Below are 27,547 nucleotides of genomic sequence, written 5' to 3'. Positions count from 1 at the left end.
AGTGTTATAGCGTCATCATGCGGATGCATGTATAAACTACAGTGAAATAAAGTCAGTCAGTGTGGTAGAGGGCGCTATAAAACACAAGACCGGTAAGCTGGAAAGCACGATGCCGACTGCCACGGGACAGTTATCCCGGAATAAACTGCGCGCATGCGCAGCACAGCTGACCCGGAAGTAGTTTGTTTTAATAACGAAGTCCGATTTCCATAATAAATAATGACGCTGGAGCCTTCTAAAATGCTCATCAAATGTCATAAAACGGACGCCAGGAAAAGTATAAAATTTCACTTCAGGAGAAGAAGATAACCATGTGTTTCAAGGATATGCATTTTTAATTGACGGTGAGAAAGCAAATGCTTGGCAGTGAGAAATATTATTTTGTTTTCTTTTGTATGTTCAGGTAACCCTCAGAAAAAATGTGGCTATGACAACAGATTTCAATGTACATCAAATTTATTTTTAAATAAGCAATTTTTAATACCAAAACATTTAATAAAATGGTGCACGTGTATTAGGACACATTCAGCAAAATATTGCAAAGAACTCCGAAAGAAAGGATTTCATACCTGTCAACGTACAGGGTTGGATACGGTTACTTTAACGTGATTACTTTCAATTACTTTTGGATTACTCCAATACCAAATATGCTAATAAAAGACAAAAGAAACGAAATATGAATAAAATGACTAAATTTTGTGCAGGCTTGGGGAGTAACGGAACACATGGAACGGCAAAAATGATGTTGGCAAGCTGTTTGGATTGATTTTCATTTAGTTTCTGTGGCATTTTATGTTAGTTTTGCCGGAGATCAAAGAGATCACAGCCAGGAGAGAAAGCTTTCCACGTGTTGTGAGTCATCATGTTATTCATATTTAGTTTCTTTTGTCTTTTATTAGCATATTTGGTATTGGAGTAATCTAAAAGTAATTAAAAGTAATCAAGTTAAAGTAACCCTACCCAACCCTGAAAATGAAGGAGCTTGGACGTTCACTGTAGAAGGAAAAAATACATGCAAATATTATTCAGTAGAATAATACATTTTCTTATTCAAATTATGAGTTCATTTTCTGCATTAAATTCTTGTTTGTAATATACTGGTTAAAGGGATAACCACAAACCTGTCTTTTTTTCATTTTCTCCTTTTATACTTCCTTTTTTCTCAACTTCTTTATACAACATAATACTTCGTAATACAATGTATCAAAGCAAGTGAGCCGTTTGAGAGCCGGCTCTCTTCAATGAGTTGAGCTGAAAAAGCTGGTTATCTAAAAAGAGACTGACTTCCTTTCACTTCACAACTACCACGGAATGATGCATGATGGGAAATCCCCAGGCGGCAGACGCATGCGCACAGTAGCATCAAACCGCTCGCTTCGTTTGAAACGAAAAAAAAACGATACAGAGATAGAGGCTACTGGGGCGAACTGGTTAGACTTGATTGATTTGCCGTTTGGTGAGAGTCGGTGTATACCGGATAGTACCCATAATTGACTAATTTGGGTTTTTTGTACAGATTTTCTTGTACTTGGTACACATCTTAAAATGCACAACAAACGTACTTTGTACGGCAAAAACGTACAGGTTGACAGGTATGCATGTGACTCAAAACTTTTGGTTCTTTTCTAGGTGAAAAAACCCATATGTTAAACGTGAATAAATACAGTAGATTTATTTTTTTTCATATTGTTGCAGGGACCAAGATCACTTGAACGCCATCTAGTGGAAGAATGGACCCCCATTGCAGGAGGCACGAGCAGGGAAGCCACTGGACAGACCAAGAGATTGTGGAGCTCCTCCAGTTGTGGTCTGATGAGTCCATCCAGATAGGAAGACTGGAAAACTCCTTGCAGAACCAGTGTGTATTTGACCGCATAGCACTCATTCTGCAGGAAAAGGGCATATACCGCACCGGTGACCAGTGCAGGGAGAAAATTAAAAAGATGAAACTGGAGTACCGTCGAATTAAGGATAACCATAAACTGAGATCTTGGAAATTCTACAAAGCAATGGATCAGGTTTTAGCTAAAAGACCAGTAGTGAACAATCCACTCCAGAGTTGGACATTTGGGTCCAAGCAATTGTCTCAGAGCCCAGGTGAGAGTGACTTGTTCCTGAAGGAGAATTCTTTAAAAGACTCTCTTGGTCCAACTTCTTCGCATGGATTTCTGATTGGTCTGCCCCCGAAAACTGAAGACCATCCGGATATCAAACACGAGGATGAAATGAAACCTAAAAATCCGTCGAATGCTAATTTTGCGCAACCAAATCAATGCAGACCAAGAGGTGAACAGGAAACAGATGGACAATTATTCTTGGGAACAGAAGACACACTTGGTCAAGGAGAAAATTCTGCTCAATCAAGAAGTTTGCCCTCAGGTTGTAACCTTTTTTCAATTAATGGTACATTGTTTTTGCAACAGACATGACATTATGGCCAATTGCAAAGATTTAAAGGGACATTGTGTTTTATTTAGAGCCTCCCAGTGCTAGAAAAAAAACTTTATTCATTTGTTTGTCATTGGTAGTCATTTAGGTCGACATTGGATCATTAAGAAGTCATCAGTAAATATCTGGAGTCAGTTGGCTGAAATGAAAAAACAAGGGGCTAATATTTTTTCAGTATCTACTTTTCAGTATTTTGTTGTAAATATAATATGAAATGTTAAAATAATTTGGTTCCTCTTCACAATTGTGTGTCACTTGCCGCTTATCCGCACCAGGCTCGCGGGGAGTTGTTGATTCTTAGAAAATATTTTTAGTTTATTAGCTTTAAAGCCCCAATGTGTAATGTTTGACCACTAGAAGGCACTGTGTCTTGTGGTGCGGGCAGGGGCCAGTGCCAGCACAGAGTGGCGGCAGGATGCCGGACAAAATAATAAAAATAATAGCATTTGTTCATGTATTTTTGCCTATTATTCAAATCAAGGTTTTTTTTTTTGTATGAAGTTTTTTTGTACCACTAAGAGGCACTAAATATTACACACTGTCCTTTTAAGTTGAATCCTAAAATGTAGAAAAATGGCAATACTTTTGCTAGGTACTGTAATATTGCTGATGGATAGAGGGTAAACTACATCAAGCAAACATGGCCGTGGAGGTCTCATACAGGGTTGGGTTGGGTTACTTTAACTTGATTACTTTCAATTACTTTTGGATTACTCCAATACCAAATATGCTAATAAAAGACAAAAGAAACTAAATATGAATAAAATGATGACTCACAACATGTGGTAAGCTTTCTCTCCTGGCTTTGATCTCTTTGATCTCCGGCAAAACGAACATAAAATGCGACAGAAACAAAATGAAAATAAATCCAAACAGCTTGCCAACATCATTTTTGCCGTTCCATGTGTTCTGTTACTCCCCAAGCCTGCACAAAATTCAGTAATTTTATTCATATTTAGTTTGAATAAAATATACAATTTGAAAACTAGTATTTGGGTGTCTTAGCAGAGTTTAAAGAAACTTTAACTTCTGTCTATAACATATATAAAATCATTTAGGTTCCCATATTCGGTTTAACATTTTTATGTAAAATATATAGCAGAAAGACTTTTGAATACATGTTCGTGTGTTAGTGTGTTATTTTTGTCACTCTCTTGTTATATAGTTGAGTTAGATAAACAGTTAACGGAAATTAATGTAATTGTTGTTATGGCTTTTTTTTAACCATTTAAAAAAAAAAAAAAAACTTTTATTTTATCATTTTGTTCCCCAAAAATGCTCTGTTGATACGCTACAATAGAATAAAATGTAGTGAAGAAAAAAAATATTGATGAAAAAAACGCTCAATAATTGTCCATCCATTATCCAGGGATCAGAATTTTCCGCGGATCCGTGGATTTCCGCTGTTTTTGAACCCCAAAGGCATTCCGACTTTTTCACTTTTTCTCTTGCGTAGCAAACAAATTCAAAATCTGACTGTCTCACTCTTTCCTTTATTGCTCTGGCGCACCCTGGCGGCCGTTAGAAAAATTGGCCGGGTGGGCTCCGCCCTGCTTTATTCCTGGACCCTGGCTATTTCAGCTGAAAATGAAAATCTCCATTCTGATCCCTGATTATCTGCACCGCTTATCCTCAGTAGGGTCGCGGGGGTGCCGGAGCCCATCCCAGCCATCTTCGGGCAGTGGGCAGGGGAAACCCTGAACAAGGCACGCAGGGCAGACAATTCGCTCGCTCATTCACATCTAGGGACAATTTTGACCGGCCAATTCACCTGACATGCATGTTATGGGAAAGTGGGAGGAAACCCACATAAGCACGGGGAGAACATGCAAACTCCGCACAGGAAGGTTGGTAGCTGGATTTGAACCCATGACCTCAGAACTGTGCTGCACACGCGCTAACCACTGCGCCGCCGTGCTGCCCGCTCAATAATTGTTTGTGGGGCGGCATTAACTCGGGAGGTAGAGCGCTCGTCTTGGGATCAAGAGATCGCAGGTTTGATTCCTGGTTCCTCCGTGTTACATGTTGAAGTGTCCTTGGTTAAGACACTGAACCCCTAAAGCCCCCAATAAGCAGGTTGGCACCTTGCACGGCCGCTATTGGTGTCTGAGTGTGTGTGAATGAGTAAATGTGAAGCACATTGTAAAGCGCTTTGGGAAGTCTTGATTGACTTGAAAAGCGCTATAGAAATGCAGATCATTTCATTTTCATTTCATTAACGGGAATTAATTTAATTGTTGTTATGGCTTTTTTTTGTTTAACCATTTTTAAAAAAATATTTCCATTATTTTATTTGATCATTTTGTTCCCCAAAAATGCTCTACAATAGAATAAAATGTAGTGAAGGAAAAAACGCTCAATAATAGTTTAATAATCAAATCTTAAGTCCTAATTAATTGTGAGCCTCCGAAAAGATCTCCATCCCTCCAGCCAAGGCACATATTTTATGCCATTAATATAATAATCTGGCCCCTGTAAGAATCTTATTTCAACACCCCTGATCGAATGTTTTTCTCCTCACCGCAGGTTTAACTGCTGCCAGGATTGATGCTGCCCTGCCGGCCAATTATCCTCGCATGCATGCTTTTGGAATGTGGGAGGAAACCGGAGTGCCCGGAGGAAACCCACGGGGAGAACATGCAAACCCTGCACAGGAAGGTTGGTAGCTGGATTTGAACCCATGACCTGTGCTGCACACGCGCTAACCACCGGCCTGCCCGCTCAATACTTGTTTGTCGGGATCAAGAGATCGCAGGTTCGAATCCCGGTTCCTCCGTGTTACATGTCGAAGTGTCCTTGGGTAAGACACTGAACCCCTAATGCCCCCAATAAGCAGGTTGGCGCCTTGCATGGCTGCACGGCCGCTATTGGTGTTGTGAGTGTGTGTGAATGGGTAAATGTGAAGCACATTGTAAAGTCTTCATTGACTTGAAAAGCGCTATATAATTGCAGATCATTTCCTTTCATTTCATAATAATCAAATCTTAAATCACAATTAATTCTTCTTTTCCATTTTCGGGTACTGTCCGAGTCTTTTTCTTTTCTTCTCCAAAATATTTGTACCGATTAAAAATACCATCATTAAGCATACTTTTACCATCAATTTTGTGCTCGCGTTTTTGCCCCGTTGAGTTCCTGTATAAGCCACGCCCCCTTCCCCGACGCGCTACCGGTGACACAAAACCAATTATATACATATAAGCCGACTCCTTGAGTTCAGTATTTTATTTTGTAGTTGTAAATTCAGCTTAGATGTGAGTCTAAACCGTAGGTCGAATATCTACATAAGGATAAATTCAGTGTTGGAGAGAGCCCCACCATGACCATGTTAAGTTGTATTTTGTAGGTAGAGAGATTTTCTTTAGCGGATCGAGCGATTTATGTGACAACGTAAGCCTCCAAAAAGATCTCCATCCCTCCAGCCAAGGCACATATTTTATGCCATTCATTAAATAATCTGGCCCCTGATCTCATGTTTTTCTCCTCACCGCAGGTTTAACTGTCGCCAAGATTGATGCTGCCCTGCCGCATGAGGCATTTAAAGAGGGCCTCCTTCCCTCGTCTGCACCAAAACGAGGAGAGGACCGCCTCCTCTCCTGGGAGGAGGCCCGGCTGGAAAAGGAGCTGCAGGCCGATGAGCGGAGACAGAAGCAGGAAGACAGAAGAGACGAGCAGACCCGCCAGCATGAACTGCACCTGTTCAGCACGCTTACTGGGGCGCTAACCGCAGTAAGACGAGCGGCTGCCACCACAGAAACTGCGCCAAGCGATTCTGCCGTCTCCTTGCTTGATCATCATTCAGCTTTACAGGTAACCCCAAACATGCTTGTGGGGAAAAAGTACATGCTTTTTTTCTTAAAAATAATGTAAATTGGTACCTCTAGATCAGGGGTAGGGAACTTATGGCTCGGGAGCCATGTACGACTCTTTTCATGAGTACGAATGGCTCAGAAATAAAATGTAACTATTATACATCTCTCAGTGGCGTTCCAAAGTCAAGTGATTTCACCCCGATTTTGGTCCGTATAAAGCCAAAGCGACTTCATGCAGAAGTTCGATAAGAAACCATTTAAACTGATAAATAAAAACGCTGGCAAACGACTTTGATTGGGTGAGCAGTACAGGTGAGCGAATCCCTGCACACAGCGCAAGGCACTTCCTTCTTTCTCTCTCGCACAGGGCAATCTACACCGAAAGTGAATGTGACAATATGCTTATTATTTGCAGTAATTAGTGACATTTTTACAATAGAACTTTGCATGCACATTGTTTTGAAAGCATTATTAAGGACAAATTTCATGGAAAAAAATTGCCTCAACGCTCTTAACTGAAGGTGGAAGACGAATTGTAAATGGCATATTTACATTGATTTGGGACACAGGATTTGGCATTATTATCATTTCATACATTTGATTGAATCATCAAATGACACACAGTGAAATAAAATGTGCTGAAGAATTAGCTTTGGTCTAGAGAGCGTGTTTGGCAGTTTTTTCAATTTTGTCTGAAAATATATGATGTGGCTCTCTCAATTTCTTTTTCATTTTTTGCTTTTATGGCTCTTTGGGTCAAAAAGGTTCCTGAACCCTGCGTTACAGTATCGTTCTTGTAGCTCGAGTTGCTCATAAATCAAACAAATGTTCCCGATGTGAAATATTTAAAATCTATTTGGCCTGTTCCCGACCACCCAAAATGATCCAAATATACAAAACACGTCTTCCTTATCACTAATAACACTTTCAAATAGTAATTTATCCTACAAATACAGTAATGATGCTGAGAGCCGGATTTGTACAGGTGCTTGAAATCATGGAAATTGTCTGAATTTTAATGTTTGGATTTTGTGTGAAGTGCTTGAAATGGTTGCCATGTCTGCTTAAAAATGACGCTAACAGTGCTCTCTGCTGGCTTTGCTTTGCCATTGCATTTCTTTTGGAAATGAAATGAAATGATCTGCATTTATATAGCGCTTTTCAAGTCAAGACTTCCCAAAGCGCTTTACAGTGTGCTTCACATTTCCCAAGGCGCTAACCTGCTTATTGGGTGCTTTAGGGGTTCAGTGTCTTACCCAAGGACATTTAACACGGAGGAGCCGGGATTCGAACTGCGATCTCTTGATCCCAAGACGAGCGCTCTACCTCCTGCCGCCCCTTTTTCCATCGTGATTAATGGCAGCTGGCATTAGCTTGTATGGCATTTTTAAATGAAGCGTCATTGGGTTGTCTACAGGTTTATATTACACCGAAACCGGGTATATGAAATGTGTATTAGTGCAAGGATTACGTATCAATTATTGACATTTATCATGGGCCATGCAAAAAATTATGGTAGCATTTCACAGTGGTAAACTAATGGGAAAAATGGCCTGCAACTGAAAACGTAAGCTATATGTGAGTCATTTTACACAACTCTTATGTGGGAAAAAAATCATCTCAAATATTTACACATCTATTGGTAAGATCCACAAATATAACACAATTTACTCACAATCTAAAAATCATATTATTGTTAAAAGCACATGCAAGATTAAAAATCGCTTATGAAAAATGGCAAGTATATTTGTGGATCTGCAAAATACATGTTTCACACAAGATCAGTCCTTTTAACGGTCCTGGAAAATTTGAAAAATTGGCTGTGAAAGTCTTTATAAAGTGCTTGAATTTGGCCCTAAAAAGGTGTACAAACCCTGAATAAGGGCCTTAAACACAACCTACTATCAGTCTGTGTTCAGGAAACGATCATTTTATCTGTCTTTATCACAAATGTAAAATTCAGTAATTTTCCGGCACTATAACTGTTCTGTTTTTTTTCTCTAGACATATTTGTCTGCAACATTCTTTCGTCATCATGGGTCATAAAATCGGGGTCAAAGAAATTTTGTTCACTGCAATCGCTGTGTGTTTCGGAGCTAGCCTCACACATTTTAATAGGATCAGCCATTTTGAAAGTGTTGTGTTACTTTAATGAGGTCACAGGTCTACAGCAAACAAGCCAGATACATAAACTTCGAGACTAAATTTCTCAAGTCTCCCGGCAAATGTTCCCTCTAAGCTGCGTGTGTGCGCAATTGCGCACTGCCCAGAGCTTTTCCGCGCACAAGAAAATCTAGCCAGCTCACAAAAATCAGGGCTCAAAATTGCCAATTAAGAAGCGAATGAAGTCACAGTTACAGTGCATAAAGGTAAAAATACAGGGGTATTTTGAAGTCAGGGTCGAAGTAGAACGAAGTTGAGTAAAGTCAGTAGAGTTTTTCGAGAACCGGCTTCTTCGGCTCGGCTCACTAAATGGAAACGGCTCTTCAGGTTGTTTTTGCTTCTTTCATCCCTATATGACCAAATATTATGTAAAATTATGCACAAAATTACTTAAAGGAAGGGGGATAGAACAAAAAAGAAAAAATTGCAAAATGAAAAAGTAGTGGAAAGCTGAGAAAAAAAGAGAAAAAAAGAGCAGGAAAAAAATCTGAAAAAAGCCATAAAAACTAAAGAAACAAATAAAGGGAAAATAAATCAGAGAACAAAAAAGCAAGAAAAATGTAACAGCGCAACCGACTAAATAAGCCCCCCAAAATGTTAGTATTATGTGACAACAGATACCAGGAATCTTGTGAAAGAATTGTAAAAACAAATGACGTTTGTAGGCCGCACAACTTTTGCAATAGTACATTAGTCAATTCATTCAAAAGTGAAAAATAATTTTGCATTGCCGGAAACGGTTTGAAACCACTGTTGCTCACTGTGGTTTCAAGCGTTGCTCAACGACGCTCAGACCAGTGGAAAATTACAGGGAACATTGCTCCCGAAGCTAGGAATATTTTGCAATATATTTGCATAGTTGTGGGGAGAAGCACAACAATTTCTGTGCCTAATTAAAAAAATTGTCTCTGTTTCGGAATACCTTTTAAGGCAACTTCATCTCAAGCAGTCACGCTGGCTAACTCCCTTTCCTCTACTGGGCCCGACAAGTCGAAACCACTCCCATCACGCAAGTTCTGCTCGCCAACAAGTGCCGGCATGGCAAGTTTGAGTCTTGCCAAGACTCCTGAGGCCAGCGCTTACCTGTCCAAACGTGGGAACAGCATCCGGCAGCACCAAGGCCTCCTTTTGGAAGGCTTTACTCTTTATGAAGCGAACAAGTATGGTGTGGACCACCCCAATGTGAGTGAGTTTTTCCAGTGTTGATAACCTTGAGCACATAACGTACTTTCTGGACTATACACTTAGTTGCACAAGAGTTAAAGAGGCGAAACATTTGTTCCCACGTTTTTTCAAAATCAAGTGCTGTTGATCATGATGTAGGATAGGGATCAAGAACCGGCGGTTCGCTAGCCAGATATGGCTCTTCTCGTGATTATATGTGGCTCGGAGATTGTTAGGTTAACCCCAAAACTTGTAATAAAACCTGCACTCAAAGAAGACCAGGGTTGGGTAGGGTTGCTTTAACTTGATTACTTTCAATTACTTTTGGATTACTCCAATACCAAATATGCTAATAAAAGACAAAAGAAACTAAATATGAATAAAATGAGTAAATTTTGTGCAGGCTTGGGGAGTAACGGAATACACGGAACGACAAAAATGATGTTGGCAAGCTGTTTGGATTTATTTTCATTTTGTTTCTGTCGCATTTTATGTTAGTTTTGCCGGAGATCAAAGAGATCAAAGCCAGGAGAGAAAGCTTACCACGTGTTGTGAGTCATCATTTTATTCATATTTAGTTTCCTTTGTCTTTTATTAGCATATTTGGTATTGGAGTAATCCAAAAGTAATGCAAAGTGAAAGGTTAGGTCCAAAATATACAGTCTCGTCAACAGATTACAGGTCCTGTATATAAAGAGTATACTCCCCATTAGAAGAAGAAGAATAGAATTGAATTTTATTGTCATTCTTTGTAACCATGCACACAGAACGAAATGTCGATACACCTTACCCGTACAGTTAAACTGTAGCGAGCCGATTACAGTTTAGAGTCAAAGTGTTACACCAACAAACCCCATTTAGGCATTAGGTCACCATGAAATTCTGTATGTGGAAGCCCATAAAACAATGTATGTTCCCCGTTGAGACACTTTGTGATGAAAACCCACAGAACAAACTGTAAACACCCCAAAATACTTGGTTTTAACTTGCTAACAAGATCACTGAGTATATTGTTTGGGACAAAGCCAAATCATAATCTTTGGTCTCACTGTGGCCCTCTGCTGTGAGGCAAGAGAATTCTGTCCTTCACTTCTCATCTGCAGGTGCCTAGCACAATAATAGGTTATGTTCTAAATGCAGTAATAATATTCATAATGTTATTCTAAAAAAGTAAAAATATATGAGAAAAAATCTTGAATTTATATAGCCACGTAATTTTGACCTTATGTTTCCACGATGACAGCTGACGAATACTGTAGTCTTAACCGCCTCATTTTACGTCACTATTCTGGAGAAACCATTACAGCAACAGGAACCCTTTTAAAACAAGCGTGTCACATAGTCTGGAAAATACGGGAGATTTTCTGAATACAGTAATTGTGATTTCAATTGTTTGCAAATGTTTCAGGGTATTGTCAATATGGGCACAAGTGAAAACAAGCTCTGCTTTGATCTTCTTCAGAAAAGGGTAACCAATATGTGCTGACTGTTGCTCCACCCAATAATGATTTGATATTTACAGTGGAACCTCGGTTTTCGAACGCCTCTCAGTTCGAACAAATCGGTGTTTGACCCAAAATTTTGAGAAATTCTTGCTTCGCTGTTCGGTCAAAAAATCGGGGTTCGAACGCCAGTAATGCGTGAGTGCGTACGCTAGGGTGCGATGCTGAGCGGCGTACGGGTGTTTTAGCCCCTTATTATGCCTCCGAAGAAAGTCCGTGCAAGCAGCAAAGTTGCTACAGGTGAAAAAGGAAAAGTAGTGCGTACAACTATTGCATTTAAGAAAGAAATAATAGCCAAATATGAAGGAGGTGTGCGAGCGCCTTCTGCTGACCACCACAAAGGTAAGAAATCCTATTCATAAGATTACGATAACGCAAACGTACGATTAGCCTGGGTTAGCTTTAAGTTTAAGTTAAACATTCAGGGTGTTGGAACGGAGCCCAACATTGAGGGTGTTTGAACGGAGCCCCCTTTCCAATGAACCGCTCACCACTTGTTGTGGAGACCCGGGTGCTAAATGACTTGTAAACGACCTGATTTTTTTATTTTTACGCGTTCATGTTAGCGTAATCTTTCGTACAGAAGATTACGATAACGCGAACGTACGATTAGCCTGGGTTAGCTTTAAGTTTACGTTAAACATTCAGGGTGTTGGAACGGAGCCCAACATTGAGGGTGTTGGAACGGAGCCCCCTTTCCAATGAACCGCTCACCACTTGTTGTGGAGACCCGGGTGCTAAATGACTTGTAAACGACCTGATTTTTTTATTTTTACACGTTCATGTTAGCGTAATCTCTCGTACGGAAGATTACGAAAACGCGGACGCACGATTAGCTTGGGTTGGCTTTATGTTCACGTTAAACATTCAAGGTAAACATTCAGGGTGTTGGAACGGATTAAAACGATTTAGATTCTTTTTAATGGGAAAAATGAGTTCGGTGATCGAACAAATCGGTTTTCGAACAGGGTTCTGGAACGGATTATGGTCGAGAACCGAGGTTCCACTGTATATGTTTCATCAATTTTACAGTTAATAAGAAAGTATATATCTTTTTTTCTTTCTACTATAGTTGACCCAGTCTGACATGCTGCATGTCGAACCAGCATTGTTGCAGTATGGGGACTGGAGAGGACATGCATTGTAAGTCGGAAAATAACAAAGCTATTTTTTAAATCAGGGGTGTCAAACTCATTTTAGCTGGGGGCCACATGCTCGAAAAAAAATCTCTCGGGGGCCGGACCAGTGGATTACAGTACAGTGAAAGAAAGAGGGTGAAAAAGAGAAAGGAAAAAAGAGAGATGTAAAGGGAAACAAATGAAAGGGAGAGTCAAGTCAAGTCAAGTCATTTTTATTTGTGACGCCCTTAATCACAAAGAGTCTCAAAGGGCTTCACAGCTTATCACACATACTATTTTTTCAGACTATAATTACACCATCCCCTGATCTGGAACCAACATGAGGGCAAGGAAAAACTCAAAAACCTCAACATGAAGAAAAAAGAGAGAAATAAAGAGAGCACAATATAGAAAGGGATTAAAAGAAGAAAGAAGGATACAAAAAAAGAGAGTTCGATATGGAAAGAGTCAAGTCAAGTCATTTTTATTTGTGAAGCCCTTAATCACAAAGAGTCTCAAAGGGCTTCTCAGGTTATTACACAGACTATTTTTTCAGACTATAATTACACCATCCCCTGATCTGGAACCAACATGAGGGCAAGGAAAAACTCAAAAATCTCAACATGAGGAAAAAAGAGGGAGAAATAAAGAGGGCACAATATAGAAAGGGATAAAAAGAAGAAAGAAGGATACAAATAAAGAGAGTTCGATATGGAAAGGGAGAAAGCGAGACAAAGGGGCAGGGAAAGCAAATAAAAGAATGGGAGATGAAAAGGAGGAGGAGACAGGAAAAACGAGCGAGTTTGAGATACTTAGAGAGAGAGAGAGAGAGAGAAAGAAAAAAAGTGGAAGAGAGAACGTGAGAAAAGACATGGTTGAAGAGAGAGGGAGAGAGAAAAGAAAGTGAAAGGAAAAAACGGCGCAAAAGAGAGATTTAAAAAGGAGGGTGAGCAGAGAGTGAAAGAAGGAGTGAAAGCAAGAAAGAGAGAGATAGAAAGAGAGAGTGAAAAGTGAGAAGTAAATAAGAGAGCGTGAGAAAGACCTACAATGAGAGGAAGAAAGAGAGAGGCCGTTACAGTTGTTTTGTGAGTGGCACCTGGCTTTGGCGACATCGAGTGGCCATATTTAATACTTCAACTCATCGTTCTATTGTGCTTCATTTTGTAATGTCTCGCGGACCGGATTAAAAGCATTGGCGGGCCTGATCCGGCCCGCGGGCCACATGATTGACACCTGTGCTTTAATGATTTTAATCTTGTCATTCCAGCTTGCGAGAGGTGGTTGCTGAGTTTTTAGCCCATTATTGTCGTTCTCCAAAGCAACTGAAAGCTGACAATGTGAGTGGGATTTTTGATTTCTATTCTTTGCCTCTGACGGTAAGCTTAATTAGGACACATATCCCTCCGCATTTTCATTTCTACGGAGATCATGATAAAAGGAATACCACGACATTAAAATGGTCACAATAGCCTTGTCTTGTCACGTTTCCTCTAAGCTGCGTGCATGCGCAATTGCGCACTGCCCAGAGCTTTTCCGCGCACAAGAAAATCCAGCCAGCTCACAAAAATCAGGGCTCGAAATTGCTAATTAAGAAGCGAATTAAGTCAAAGTTACGGTGCATGAAGGTAAAAATACACAGGTTCCCCTCAGGGTTGTGTTCTAAATGCGGTATGTTGAAGTCAAGGTCGAAGTAGAACGAAGTTGAGTAAAGTCAGTAGAGTTTTTCGAGAACCGGCTTCTTCGGCTCGGCTCACTAAAAGGAACCGGCTCTTCCGGGTCCTAAACGGCTCTTCAGGTGGTTTTTGCTTCTTTAATCCCAACATGACCAAATATGATGTAAAATTATGCACAAAATGACTTAAAGGAAGGGGGGAATAGAACGAAAAAGAAAAAATACCAAAATGAAAAAGTAGCAAAAAGCTGAGGAAAAAAAGAAACAAAAGTCAATGACCTCCCAAAGCGCTTTACAATGTGCTTCACACTTACCCATCCACACACACACCAATAGCGCCCATGCAAGGCGCTGACCTGCTTATTGGGGGCATTAGGGATTCAGTGTCTTGCCCAAGGACACTTCGACATATAACACAAGGGAGCCGGGAATCGAACCTGCGATCTCTTGATCCCAAGACGAGCGCTCTACCTCCTGAGCTAATGCTCAAAATGAAAAAGTAGTGAAAAGCTGAGAAAAAAAGAAACAAAAGGAAGAGGACAAAAAAGAAGGAAAAAAATCAGAAAAAAAGAAAAGAAAGAAACAAAGGAAAAAAGTAAATAGAGAAAAACTTTGGACATTCAAGGTTGTCAAAAAAGAAACGAGTCTCCAGGTGATTTCTATCAAAAGTTGTGATATTTTGGGTTTTCGCAGTTAATGAGTTCCAGAATGATCCGAGAAAAGTGAAAATCTGTGAAGTTGCGTCGCCCTTTTTTCTTTTAGGGGGCGTGCAATTTCATTAAAGCGGGTTTACCGACTGAGAGAGAGAGAGAGAATCGGAAACTTCTAGATTTCAAAGATAAACACTACTTATTTTAAATTAGTTTTTTTTCCTGCTTTCGCGGTGCGCCTTCATTAAAGCCGAAAAGCCGAATTGCCGACTGAGAGAGCGAGAAAGAGAACAAATAGAAAACAGTTTTTATTTCAAATTAGTCGTTGTTTTTGTTTTGTTTTCTGGTGCGCCTTCATTAAAGCGATTGAAACTTCCGATTCAAAGTGAAGCAGTGGGCATTTTGAGTTAATCCATGTTTTTGGGGCGTTATTTTGGCTTGACTTCATAAAAATTGCCAACTGAAAAGGCAAGGAAGAGAACAACTTTAAAACAATGCATATTTTAACTTACCGTAAATTCCGGACTATAGAGCGCACCTGATTATAAGACGCACCCACCACATTTTAAGAGGAAAACCGATTTTGTACTTACACAAGCCGCACCTGTATATAGGCCGCATGCCCCCACATTAAAAAATGGAACACAAACAAAAAATTAACCCAAACCCGACTTCAAGTCTCGCGATTGAAACTAAATGTCCTTCATTAAAGTACATAGTCCAAAAATCACAGCCGGCAAATTGAATGGAAAATGATACCTCTGCTTAAGGTTTGATGCAGACCTGCAGAGTCCAGGTCCCGTTGAAAGTAATCCAAGGAAAAAAGTGTATATTTCCAAAGGTAAGGGTGGGAAAAATATATATCCACTATTGTCCGCCGCGTCCACAAACAGGTCTCACCTTTACCCCACTTCCCGTCACGCCGCGTTTGTTCTGCCCCTTCTTTTTCATTCGCCTGTGCAAAACATATCAGAATAAGTGTCTAAAATAAATACAAATAAATACATTACAAAAATATACAGTTGCAAATACATATTATACATGGGTTACACATGTTTACAAAGAAAGACGGTACACCGAGAGAGTTTTCAAGGCTTTGATAATAATAATATAACTTTCCTCCCAAACGGTGCCTGTGACAGGGCAGTTAAAGGTAGCAACACGCTCGCAACACAGTAAACGGGTCTGTTAAAAAAACATACCGTACTTGTAAAAATCACGGTAAACCGTCCTCATCTTCCTCATGTGCTGCGTCATGTGCCTTTCTTTTTGCATTTTGCATGATGAGGGTATGTTTACGCTAATTTAATTTATGCAGAAGCCAAAAAGTTGCAGTCTTCCTCGGCGCATATATTCCACCGGTCTAAATCTTACCTTTTGTACTCAAGCGCCGCTGGCGGCCGTTAGAAAAGTTACATATATTGGCCGCATCACTGATTAAGCCGCAGGGTTGAAAGTTTGGAAAAAAAGTAGCAGCTTATAGTCCGGAATTTTCGGTAGTCATTGTTTTTTGGGGTTTATTTTTACGGCCCAATTTAAAACTGTTCTTAATTTAAATGAGTTATGTTTTTTTATTTTATTTTCAACAAGAAATGATTAGGTTCTTAGCATCTTATTATTTAGAATGAAAAAGTAAAACATTTGGAGTTGACTTTGTTTTACTGATTCAACTGTTAGGAATTAAATATTATAACGTACCGTTTACTAAATTGTTCGAACTAGTTATCTGACTCCATTAACCAAGCACAATCTACATTCACCTAACAATGCGCGCTCGTTTCTTGATGAAAAATGAACAAGAGACCGGCATTTCCACACGGGGGCAGATTTAATTTCTTAAATAATTTAGCTAAGTGAACTCCATCGAATATATGGCCGAATTAGCCGAATTAGTGTCGCTCGAGTCTCCGTCAAGCCTCCTCTCTCGATCCTCTGCTTCTCTCTTTCGGCCCACGTTTTTTTCGCAAGATGGTGTGCCGGCTCCTCCCGGAAAGCCTCCACGTGGGGTCCACCCCCTCCCTTCGATGTCTGGAGAAACTCAAAACAGCAGAGCGTTTATCAAAACAATGCCTGACGTCCTTCGTCAGAGTCCTGTTATCAAAATTCCCCAGCCAAAACATTCCGCATTTGGAACAGCGTGACCTGAAGCCCACTCAGTGAAAATCTTCATTGCACTCAACAAATGTAACTTGTCTTCAATCGTATAAAACCCCTTATAGTCAAATGTATAAAATCCTTCACAACCCACCTTATAAAAAAAATATGGATCAGGCCCCAGAGCCAAACTGAGTTTGACATCCCTGGTTTAGAGGTTAGACTCCATGACAGCAGTTTTCGAAGCCTTTTGTTGTTTAATGAAGTTGTGCCGTTTTATAAGGAATGTTTTGAATACCGCAGTAGTTACTGGATTACTTGTATTGCCAAATCACCATTAAGTTTAGGTATTTGAATGTTTTTTTGTCTGATCAGGTTATTTCGGTTTGTGAAATTGTCTTTTTTTTCTTTTATTTTCAGGTCGTGGTGATGAATGGATGTAGTGCACTTTTTTCGAGCATTGCCGCTGCCATTTGTGACCCAAAAGGTAGGACCCAAAATGGAAATGAATTAATTATAAAGTAATACTTACTAGTGAATGTCAGATACAAAAAAACAAGTCAATTTTTATTGTGCTGCAATCTTTATCACTAGTGGTCTAATCCATTTTTTAATTTCATTCGATATTTTTTTATATGTACCGTATATTCCGGACAATAGAGCGCACCTGATTATAAGCCGCACCCACCACATTTTGAGAGGAAAACCGATTTTGTACATACACAAGCTGCACCTGTATATAAGCCGCATGCGCCCACATTTAAACATGTAACACAAACACAAAATTAACCCAAACCCGACTTCAAGTCCCGCGATTGAAACCAAATGGCCTTTCATTAAAGTCCACAGTCCAAAAATCACAGCCGGCAAAATGAACGGAAAATGATACCGGTACTTAAGGTTTGATGCAGACCTGCAGAGTCCGGGTCCTGTTGAAAGTAATCCAAGTAAAAAATTGTATATTTCCAAAGGTAAGGGTGGGAAAAATATATCAGATGAACACATTTACTCACGCAACTCCTTTTTCTTTAACCAACTTTTTACCCCCTCTTCTTTCCTTGTCTGTCCCTCACCTTTAGCAGTCCCCACTTAAACTCGGCACCCAGCGTTTGTTCCGCCCCTCATTTTTTGTTCACCCGTGCAAAACATATCAGAATAAGTGCCTAAAATAAATACATTACAAAAATATACAGTTGCAAATACATATTATACATGGGTTACACATATTTACAAAGAAAGACTGTACACCGAGAGAGTTTTCAAAGCTTTAATAATAATAATATAGCTTTGAGAGGCTAGTTAATGGTAGCAACACTCGAGCGCCACTAGCGGCCGTTAGAAAAATGACATAAATTGGCCGCATCACTGAATAAGCCGCAGGGTTGAAAGTTAGGGAAAAAAGTAGCGGCTTATAGTCCGGAATTTACGGTAATTGCATGTCCAAATATTGTGTTATATCAACAATTTGTTTGTCTTTTGTTTTTGCAGATTCGATTCTCATTCCTAGCCCTTTCTATGGCGCTATTACAGATGACCTGAAGTTGTACAGCGATGTCATGTTGTATCCTGTCCCACTGGATTGTGAGGTAGACCTTTATTATTGGATGCATTCAAATCCTAAAACTACAGCGGGCCCTCGAAAAGCCGGGTTAAGCATTTTTTAAACTCTCGTAATTGAAGTATTTCACTACATACAGTACATTTTTTAAGAGTTTCCCTGTACTTCCTTCGTATTATTTAGTATCCAAGTGACATTTTGCCCTCCTAATGTGCCTACACAAGTGTGAAGTGGAGCCAAAATATTTCAATGTTTTATACATAATGTTTTGTATTTACATGGAAAAAACTGAAAAGTAGCCATTGCAAAAATATTGGCCCCCTCTTCTTTCAGCTTAGCCAGCAAAAAATCCCAAGACGAGCGCGCCACCTCCTGAGCTACTGCTCAGTATATAAAAGTATATAAAAATCTACTGACACCTACTGATATGGATGACTATTACAGTTCCTCGTCTAAAGATTGCAATAATACTGAATAATGGCCTGATTTTTTGGAAAGATAAAATTTGGCAAATTCCAGCTGCACACTAGTGTGCCCCGGCACACTGGTTGAAAAACATTGGTATAACTGACCAATTTATCTTTCACTATTCTTGTTCATCAATCAACTAAAAAATGAATGTGAATAACAAGTGGAAAGGCCTGTAGCCATCCATGACTTCAACTTTTTGTCACAAGAATTAACCAGAATCAACCATTCTTCATTAACAATGAACTACAATAAAAAAACAACTGCTATTGACAGTTACCATACCATTCATCAATGATATCTTGTTGCAGAAACTTGAAATAACAGCAGCAAAGAAGAAGGCACGCACGCTCACACACACGCATACACTCACACAGACACGCTCCTTTAAAATATCCGCCATCAGTAAATGGTTTTCTGTGCTTTGCTATGCAGTGAGCAATGTGATAGCTTGCTTCAGTGGTGGTGTTTTTAGCAGTGACAAAGGTCCTCAGGGTCTGTGTTTATTTGCCGTACCTGGACACTGCGCGTTTTAATGTCTCCGCCACGTCAGACTCATCCTTGAATTCCTTTTCATGTTTTGTCTTGTAATGACGTTTAACACTTTCTGTGCGAGGTACAACGCTCTCGAGGCATAATGCACAAAACAGCACGTTTTTTTTTTTTTTGCACAAAGCCTCATTTGTCTGTCCATGCTGGCTGGAAAGAACGAGATGTTTTTGCTGGAGGAGCCGTCATGATTCGTTCATTTATCACGCTCGCATGTTTTGTTGGCTAGGTTAAAACACGGATCTCTCCTCTGCGCCGCGTAAACACACACTGACACACGAAGCAGAGGAGAAGGGGCGCTAACGTAAAGCCTCTAAATAACACTGCGCACAACTGAAAATGTCTAAATTCCAAGTAAAAATGCGCATTTCTAAAATATAATCATTATTATTTTGCCGTGCGCTCCCGTGCCACTGGTTAACCCCTTGCGTGCCACTGCTGGCACGCGTGTCATAGGTTGCCAATCCCTGCTGTAGAGTTTAATGCTCTATTTCGATTTTTTGGGGGGTAAAATCCGATGTTTTTGAGATTTTTCACATTTCCAACTAAATGCGACTTTTATGTTATCGCCTGAGTGAACGCCATAAGTGTCCCGAACGTGGCCTCCACCTAGTCGCCACCTTGTCTGACCGGTGCGTCACGAAGGCCCCTCCCATGGGTGCCAGCTTCACCACCTCCTCGCCGAAAGGCGCCGCTACGTCTAAAAAAATTCACACCAACAAAGCTTATCAGAACAACTTCTCCAAACAATGTCTCCTTTCCCGCGTCACAGGCTCCTCCGGCGTCAGCTCTTGTCCCCGTTATCAAAATTCCCCAGCCAAAACACTCCACACTTGGAACGGCGCGACCTGTCATCGAACTTCAGCCTCCTCTGTGAAAAATATTCATTGCATTCAATAACTAAATTGTATAAAATCCCTTATAGTCAAATAAATAAAATATAAAATCCTTCAACAGCAAGCTTTCGCTTGCCATCGAGACCTGACTTCGTATTTTGAAAAACTTTTCTAGGATGGTGACAAAGATGGTCGACCCTTTCACCTCACTGTAGACAAATTGGAAGGAGCTTTACAAAGAGCTAAGCAAGAGGTATTCAACGCATTTGGATAAATCCCAATATATTCTGTTCCATTTATGATAAACTGTTACTTGTGAACTAGGGGGAGAACATTCGAGGAATTATACTGATGAATCCCCACAACCCTCTTGCTGAGATCTACACCCCAAAGGAAATGCTATCCTTCCTGGAGTTTGCCAAAAGGTGGGTTTTCATCCCCATTTAGAACATTCTGTGCTAAATGACAAGATCATTTATTGGAAGAAAATGACATGCAATGGATTTGAAAAGTCGATCTGCATCACAGCAGAAATGATAGCAGTGTTCTGGTTTGCCCGCGTCCCTGCGTCCTAGACGCATCATTTTTGCTGGGGACGCATAGTCTCAAATCAACTTTTTTGACACAAAATTGTCATTATTACCCGATCCCTTTTTTTTTTGTTTAACAAAGAATTACCCCACTCCAAACTTTTGGTCAGGCAGATCCGCCATTGTTGTTTTGGTCTCGCGCCGATCTTGGCAAACGAGATCTCGTTGCTTCGAGATGGCCTCATTGTTGTGGTGGTTGTCGTCGAGTAAGGGGGAAGGTTAAGTATGCCTCCGAAAAAACAGTTCGTATTAGGTGAAAATCAACAATTGGCAATTTCTTCAGTGTCAGTAATAAGTCGAAACGTAATGCAGAAAGTGATAACTACGGCAATAATTCCGGCACGAAAAAAAGGAAAGAGAAATTCTTCGGAAGATCGCGGAGTGTGTTGAAGCGAACGATTCGACGAAAGAAAATAAACAAAAGAATACTCCTAGCAAGAAAAGGAATTTTCTGACAAAATGGACTCAATTATATTCCTGGTGACGCTATGAGGAGAATGATAATGGATTGGACCTTGAGAAGGCATTAGAACTGTGGCGGGACAGCAAACCACAAAGAATATATGAACTGAAAAATCTGAAGTGATAACGGCGACCTCAATCAGGCATACTTAAGGACAGTACTCCCCAAATTCATTCAATATGTGGACTGAGCAACCAGGGGGAAAAATACTGGACCGTGCGTACAGTAAGATCAAACATCTAGTTGGATCTGTCCATCTCTGTCTGTCCCTCACCCCCTCATACACCCCCTCCGGAGGAAAACAAAGCCTGCAAAAAGGACAGTACAAACATTTTCTTTGTTCCTTCATCTTCTTTGTTTTCTTTATCCTCACTGTAAAATGTGGACCTGGAGTGCCACGACCAATTTCATTGTCACAATATATTCAACCCATGTTGTAACAATGACAATAAAGGTATATTCTTTTCTTTATTCTATTTCCCTTGTCATAGAAATGAGCTCCATGCTATCGTAGATGAAGTGTACATGCTGACGGTCTTTGATGACTCCCTCCCATTTCACAGTGTCCTTAGTCTGGAAAGGTACGGTGTTAACCTCTTCCCTTATTACTCATGTACACCCTTTATCATGACAATTATAGCTGAAGATCGCCTCTTAACTGCTAATGATGTGCCCTTATTTCAGTTTGCCCGACCCACAGAGGACACATATAATGTGGGGGCTGAGCAAGGTACGTGCTGCGCTCCGGCGCGTTCGGTTTTTTTAACGACTCCTGAAAGAATTGTAAATTCCGAGCTTTTCCTCGCGCAAGATTTGCCGTCAGCACTGTCTCCCTTGACTTCGTTTTGCCCTTCCCAGGACTTTGCAATGTCTGGAAACCGAGTCGGCACACTTTATACAGAGAACGCACACCTTGTGGAGGCTTTGGCCCATTTAGGTTCACTGCATGGTATCTCTGGGACAACTCAGCATCAGGTTGCACAACTTCTTCAGGACAGAGGTATGCCGTAGTCAGGGTTGGGTAGGGTTACTTTAACTGGATTACTTTCAATTCATTGGTTAAGACATAGAGAGTTAAATGCACAAAGCAAATCTTCCCGAATGTTAGAGGATGATATGCTAATAAAACCCTGGAGAAGAGTGACATGTTGATAATATTGAGAACTGAAGATTCAAAGACCCCGAAAAGACCAGAATTGTCATTATGGGCAAGCAGAATATAAACAAATCCTAACATTGAATGGTTTATTCATCAATAATGAAATTAAAAATATAATATTTTAAATGGAAAATAGTGGTTTGTTTTGTGTTGGTGATGTCAATCAATTGATTTCTCATAGCATTTAGCCAGAGTTGGGTAGGGTTACTTTAATATGATTACTTTCAATTAATTTTGGATGACTCCAATACCAAATATGCTAATAAAATACAAAAGAAACTTAATATGAATAAAATGATGACTCACAACACGTGGTAAGCTTTCTCTCCTGGCTTTGATCTCTTTGATCTCCGGCAAAACGAACATAAAATAAATATAAAAGAAAAAAAAAAACTAAATATGAATAAAATGACTACATTTTGTGCAGGCTTGGGGAGTAACTGAATACAAGGAACGGCAAAAATGATGTTGGCAAGCAGTTTAGATTTATTTTCATTTTGTTTCTGTCGCATTTGATGTTAGTTTTGCCGGAGATCAAAGAGATCAAAGCCAGGAGAGAAAGCTTACCACGTGTTGTGAGTCATCATTTTATTCAGATTTGGTTTATTTTGTCTTTTACTAGCATATTTGGTATTGGAGTAATCCAAAAGTAATTGAAAGTAATCCAGTTAAAGTGACCCTACCCAACCCTGCGTTTCACTCTACTGCACAAATATTCGTCCTAAAATGGACTTCACTGCTTTGTGGCTAATGACGCTTTACGTTTTGATGCTGCAGAGTGGATAAGCACAGAGTTTTTGCCGGAGAACAGACGAAGATTGAAAGCCGCTCGCTGCTACCTGACAGAGACGTTACAGACGATGGGCATTGACTACCTGGACAAGCCGGCTGCTTTGTATGTCTGGGCTGACTTCAGGAAGGTAATTTGAGCAAGGTCACGTTTTGATGCCGGGCTTGATAATCACATGCTAATTTTGTGCAGAGGCGATTGAATTGATTGCAAAGGGGAAAGTCACTGCGTGTTCACTCTTTTCCTGTGTGTTTGGATAGTTTCTTAAAGCACCGTCATTTGAGGAAGAATTGTGGATGTGGCGGTGCTTCCTCAAACACAAAGTTTTATTAAGCTGCGGGCAAGCCTTCTTCTGCTCCACGCCCGGCTGGTTTCGCATCGTGTTTTCTGACCATCGCAACCACCTTGAACTCGGTATGTCAGCACATGTACAATGGATGCCTTTGTGTGTACAGTAATCTAATGTATCGCAGTTTTGCTACTTCACGGATTTCCATCCTTGAATAGAATAGAATATACCTTTATTGTCATTGTTACAAAATGGGTTGAACATATTGTGACAACGAAATTCGGCGTGGCACTCTAGTATCACATTTACCGGGTGAGGATAAAGAAAACAAACAAGATAAAGGAGCAAAGAAGATAAGGTTATAATTTACACAATAAAAAGGAACAAAGGAGATAAAGGTTATAAATTACACAATATTTACACAAGAAATGTGGGCATGTAGGATGTTACATACAGTTTTGGGGTCGTATTAGTGCAATATGCGTTAAGTGCAAAAATAGTCAACATTGTGCAAAAAATAGTCAACTTTGTGCAAAGTGAGCATAGGCGTGAATACAATTTTACATCTGTATGAGGTAGTGTATTTGCAAGTGTTTCAGTTTTTTGTGCTGGAAGTGGAGAGGAGGCGGACTCGCCATCTATGTGAACACGAGGTGGTGTAACCCTGGGCACAAAGATTTCCATCTGCTGCAGGGACGTCGAACTTTTGGACTAGCGTGAGACGTCATCCACTACGCTGTGGCTAAACTACAACAAAGCACCCCGAGGGCATCCTGTTAATCTGTTAATAGACAACAAAGGAGACTGCTGGAAGTGTGAATTTCCCTAAGGGGATGAATAAAGTATCTATCTATCTATCTATCTCTCAGTATTCTCAAATTTCACGCGCCCTATAGTCATGTGTGCCTTATGTATGAAGAACATATGACAAAAGACTATTTGGGGGTGCACCTTATAATTTGGTGTGCCTTACGGACGTAAAATATAGTATACGGAATAAGCATTCATTCACGTAGAACAGGGGTCGGGAACCTTTTTGACTCAAAGAGCCATAAAAGCAAAATATGTTAATTTTATTTTGGGAAAGAGCCACACCATATATTATGAGACGAATTTACGAAATTGCATAACCCGCGCCCCAGACAAAAGCTTAGTCTTCAGCACATTTATTTTTGATGATTTGATAAAAATTATGAAAAGAGAACGTCAGAGCCTGTTCCCAAAAATCACAAACATACCACTTTGAACTTGTCTCTTTCTTGCAATGACTCAAGATTGGTTAAACTCATTTTGGCCCTTTTTTTCATACATATTGGTTTCAAAACCAGATGCAAGCAGTTATTTTGTAAAAACATCACAACAGTCTGCAAACAGGGAGCCTGTGCTTACCTTTGGCGCAGATGGCGTAGAGCAAGAGATGGGAGGGAGTGCTTGCACTTTGTGCATAGCTCCACCCATCCCTCCCACTCACCCAATGAAATAACTTTGTTTTCTTCAAGGGTTTTGGCGTATTTACAGTTTGTTCTGTGGATTCATCATAAGGTATCTGAACACTGAACACAGATTATATAGTGAGCTTTTATATAAAGGATTCTTAAGCGTTGTACAGCCAAAACGAGTATTTTTTGGTGCGACACCTTGACTGTAAATTGTAGTCAAAAACCTGCCCTATGTATTCTGCGAAGTACTGCTGTCGAATTCAGTTTTGGTTTGGCTTTGCGTGCATCTGAACAGGGTTAATGTTTCAAGTTCTGAACGAGATGGAGAAAATTTGCATGCAATCAAATTTGTCTCTGAGCCACAGGTACTCATAGAAAGAGACATATATGGCTCGCGAGCCATAGGTTCCCGTCCCCTGACGTAGCTATTGACAAAAAAAGTGAATTATTTTTATATAGTATTTGCATTCATACTGCTGTGAGCTCAGTTTCGCTCTGCTCATTAACTAAATACCAAATCCTGACTGCGTTTTATTTGTTCGTATTGTTTCAGGTTTGAAAAGACTCCGAGAGGCCTTAAAAGAACTCAAAGAACGCGACACCAACAGGGATTCTTTCGTCGCCAACAAAGCCAGTGAGGAGAGCGGGAGACGAGCCAAAGAGGACGGCGTACTTTCAGAGAATGCCGCAATTGAAAATCCGACATCCTCCCCCCAGAGCAAGTCATCAGACCAGCTGAAGGAGACTTCAGTTCTCCACACCAGCTCGCTGAGCCCCGATGACTTGGTGTTGCTCGACTGCCAAGCCTCAGAGCCAGTAGAGAGCCTGGACGCTCTGATTGGTACTCTCAAGCATCAAATCCGCTCCACCGATTGGTTGGAAAAGAACACGCCACAGCTGTCTGCTGGGGAGGACCCGGAGATTCTTGATGTGTTTAAAGCATTGCTGGCACGCGCCGGGAAGTAAAGATGCGAAGAGGAAAAAAAAACAAAAGATGTTGCTGCCAAATTACAGCAGGCAGCACTTAAGAATCCCTCTTGTCATTTTATCTTGATGGCAACAACCTCAACAAGGAGAGCCGCCAGGAGGCTGTTGATATTTTTAGGGGGACGCTCTCGCAAGAAGATGGGATGGGAGAACTGAGTCGCTTTAAGAACAGTACTAGTCCTGCTTTTTGTCAAGTCAAGTCATTTTTATTTATATAGCCGTTAATCACAAAGAGTCTCAAAGGGCTTCACAGGTTATTACACAGACTATTTTTTCTGACATTTATTACACCATCGCCTGATCTGGAACCAACATGAGGGCAAGGAAAAACTTAAAAACCTCAACATGAGGAAAATGAAGAAACCTTGAGAAGGGACCGCACATGTGGCATCCCCCTCTCGGGATTACCAGACATCACATTAGTGGTGGGAGGCATACTCGGTTGATCTGGACTATTCTCCCCTATAAGCAGACCAGTCAGTTTCCCTGAGGCAGTGGGACAGCTTTCTTCACTGGACAATCACGTCGAGAATGCCCTGGGGCATGGCAGTGAATGCAAAGCTTTTTTTCTCGGCAATGAGAGAGAGCACTGTGTTCGTCATCTTTGCAAATAATACATGGCTTGCTGTCTATTAGTACACCATCCCCTGATCTGGAAACAACATGAGGGCAAGGAAAAAATAAAAAACCTCAACATGAGGAAAATGAAGAAACCTTGAGAAGGGACCACACATGTGGCATCCCCCTTTCAGGACTACCAGACAGCAAAGGATGTTGCAATCACAAATAATACACAGATATTGTCTACCCAAAATATAGGTTATTCATATGCTATGGAGTAGAAGTGTGCTTTAAGCTTCGATTTATCATTTCCACTGAGTTTCAGATCAGATCTCAGGAGGAAGAGCATTCCACAGCACCGGTGCCCGAATGGAGAACGCTCTCGAACCAGCGGAACTCTTCTTGGCTCTTGGGATCACCAGTAGACAAGTGGTTTCAGAATGAAGGCTTTGGACCGGAACATAGGGGGACATCAGATCTGAAAGATATGAGGGAGCAAGTCCATGTATGATTTTGTATAATATTAAGAGAACCTTGAAATCACATCTTAGGCTAACAGGGAGCCAATGCAGGTTAGCTAAAATCGGCGTGATGTGATCAGACTTTTTTGTCCTAGTTAAAAGCCTCGCTGCAGCATTTTGTACCAGCTGAAGACTCTTGAGTCTGGACTTCATTCTTTGTAAGCTAAATTGAATGCCAGATTTGCCAAAACAATGATTAACACATCCAATTTGCTTTTATCAATTGAGAACAGATTCTTATTCAAAATGTCAGCCCAGCAGATGTGATCCGATCTGCAATCTCAGTGGAAATGTTTAAATCTAAGATTAAAACACACTTCTACTCAACAGCATATGAATAACCTATATTTTATGTTGACAATATCTGTGTATTATTTGTTATTGCAACATCCATTGCAGCCTGATCATCCTGGATGGGGGATTACCACATGTGCAGTCCCTTCTTAAGGTTTCTTCATTTTCCTCATGTTGAGGTTTTTGAGTTTTTCCTAGCCCTCATGTCGGTTTTAGATCAGGGGATGGTGTCATAATAGTCTGTAATAATAGTCTGTGGTTTGCAATAACCTGTGCAGCCCTTTGAGACTCGTTGTGATTAAGGGCTATACAAATAAACATGACTTGACTTGACATGTGAGAGAGAATTGTGAAAAGAAATATCCGAAAGTTTATAATGTTCTAACAAATACCAAAAATTGAAAGTTAGTCCTTGCAAAA

General features: G+C 40.4%; 1 protein-coding gene across 1 annotated transcript; it reads left to right on the top strand.

The window, feature by feature from the left end:
- Positions 1-195: 195 nt before the first annotated feature.
- Positions 196-26,510, top strand: accs (1-aminocyclopropane-1-carboxylate synthase homolog (inactive)). Its single transcript, XM_088339161.1, has 19 exons — positions 196-344; positions 1,696-2,379; positions 4,975-5,106; positions 5,942-6,287; positions 9,110-9,116; positions 9,354-9,605; positions 10,996-11,055; positions 12,162-12,232; positions 13,475-13,544; positions 17,044-17,110; positions 18,112-18,209; positions 20,210-20,287; positions 20,359-20,459; positions 21,579-21,668; positions 21,772-21,817; positions 21,946-22,087; positions 23,024-23,166; positions 23,297-23,450; positions 25,318-26,510. The coding sequence occupies exons 2-19, from the start codon at positions 1,731-1,733 to the stop codon at positions 25,728-25,730; spliced, it is 2,919 nt and encodes a 972-aa protein (XP_088195287.1). The 5' UTR covers positions 196-344; positions 1,696-1,730; the 3' UTR covers positions 25,731-26,510.
- The last annotated feature ends 1,037 nt before the right edge of the window (positions 26,511-27,547 follow it).

This window comes from Urocampus carinirostris, chromosome 7 (genome assembly GCF_059441175.1).
Source record: "Urocampus carinirostris isolate Australia breed hairy pipefish chromosome 7, RoL_Ucar_1.0, whole genome shotgun sequence".
NCBI lineage: Eukaryota > Metazoa > Chordata > Actinopteri > Syngnathiformes > Syngnathidae > Urocampus > Urocampus carinirostris.
This window is presented reverse-complemented; position numbering and strand designations above follow the sequence as displayed.

Bases quoted from the DNA above. Each gene is read 5' to 3' on its own strand.
- accs (XM_088339161.1), top strand. From the start codon at position 1,731: ATGGACCCCCATTGCAGGAGGCACGAGCAGGGAAGCCACTGGACAGAC. The intron at 5,107-5,941 runs GTTGGTAGCTGG...TCCTCACCGCAG, and splicing joins TGCAAACCCTGCACAGGAAG to GTTTAACTGTCGCCAAGATT. The intron at 21,818-21,945 runs GTACGTGCTGCG...TGCCCTTCCCAG, and splicing joins TAATGTGGGGGCTGAGCAAG to GACTTTGCAATGTCTGGAAA.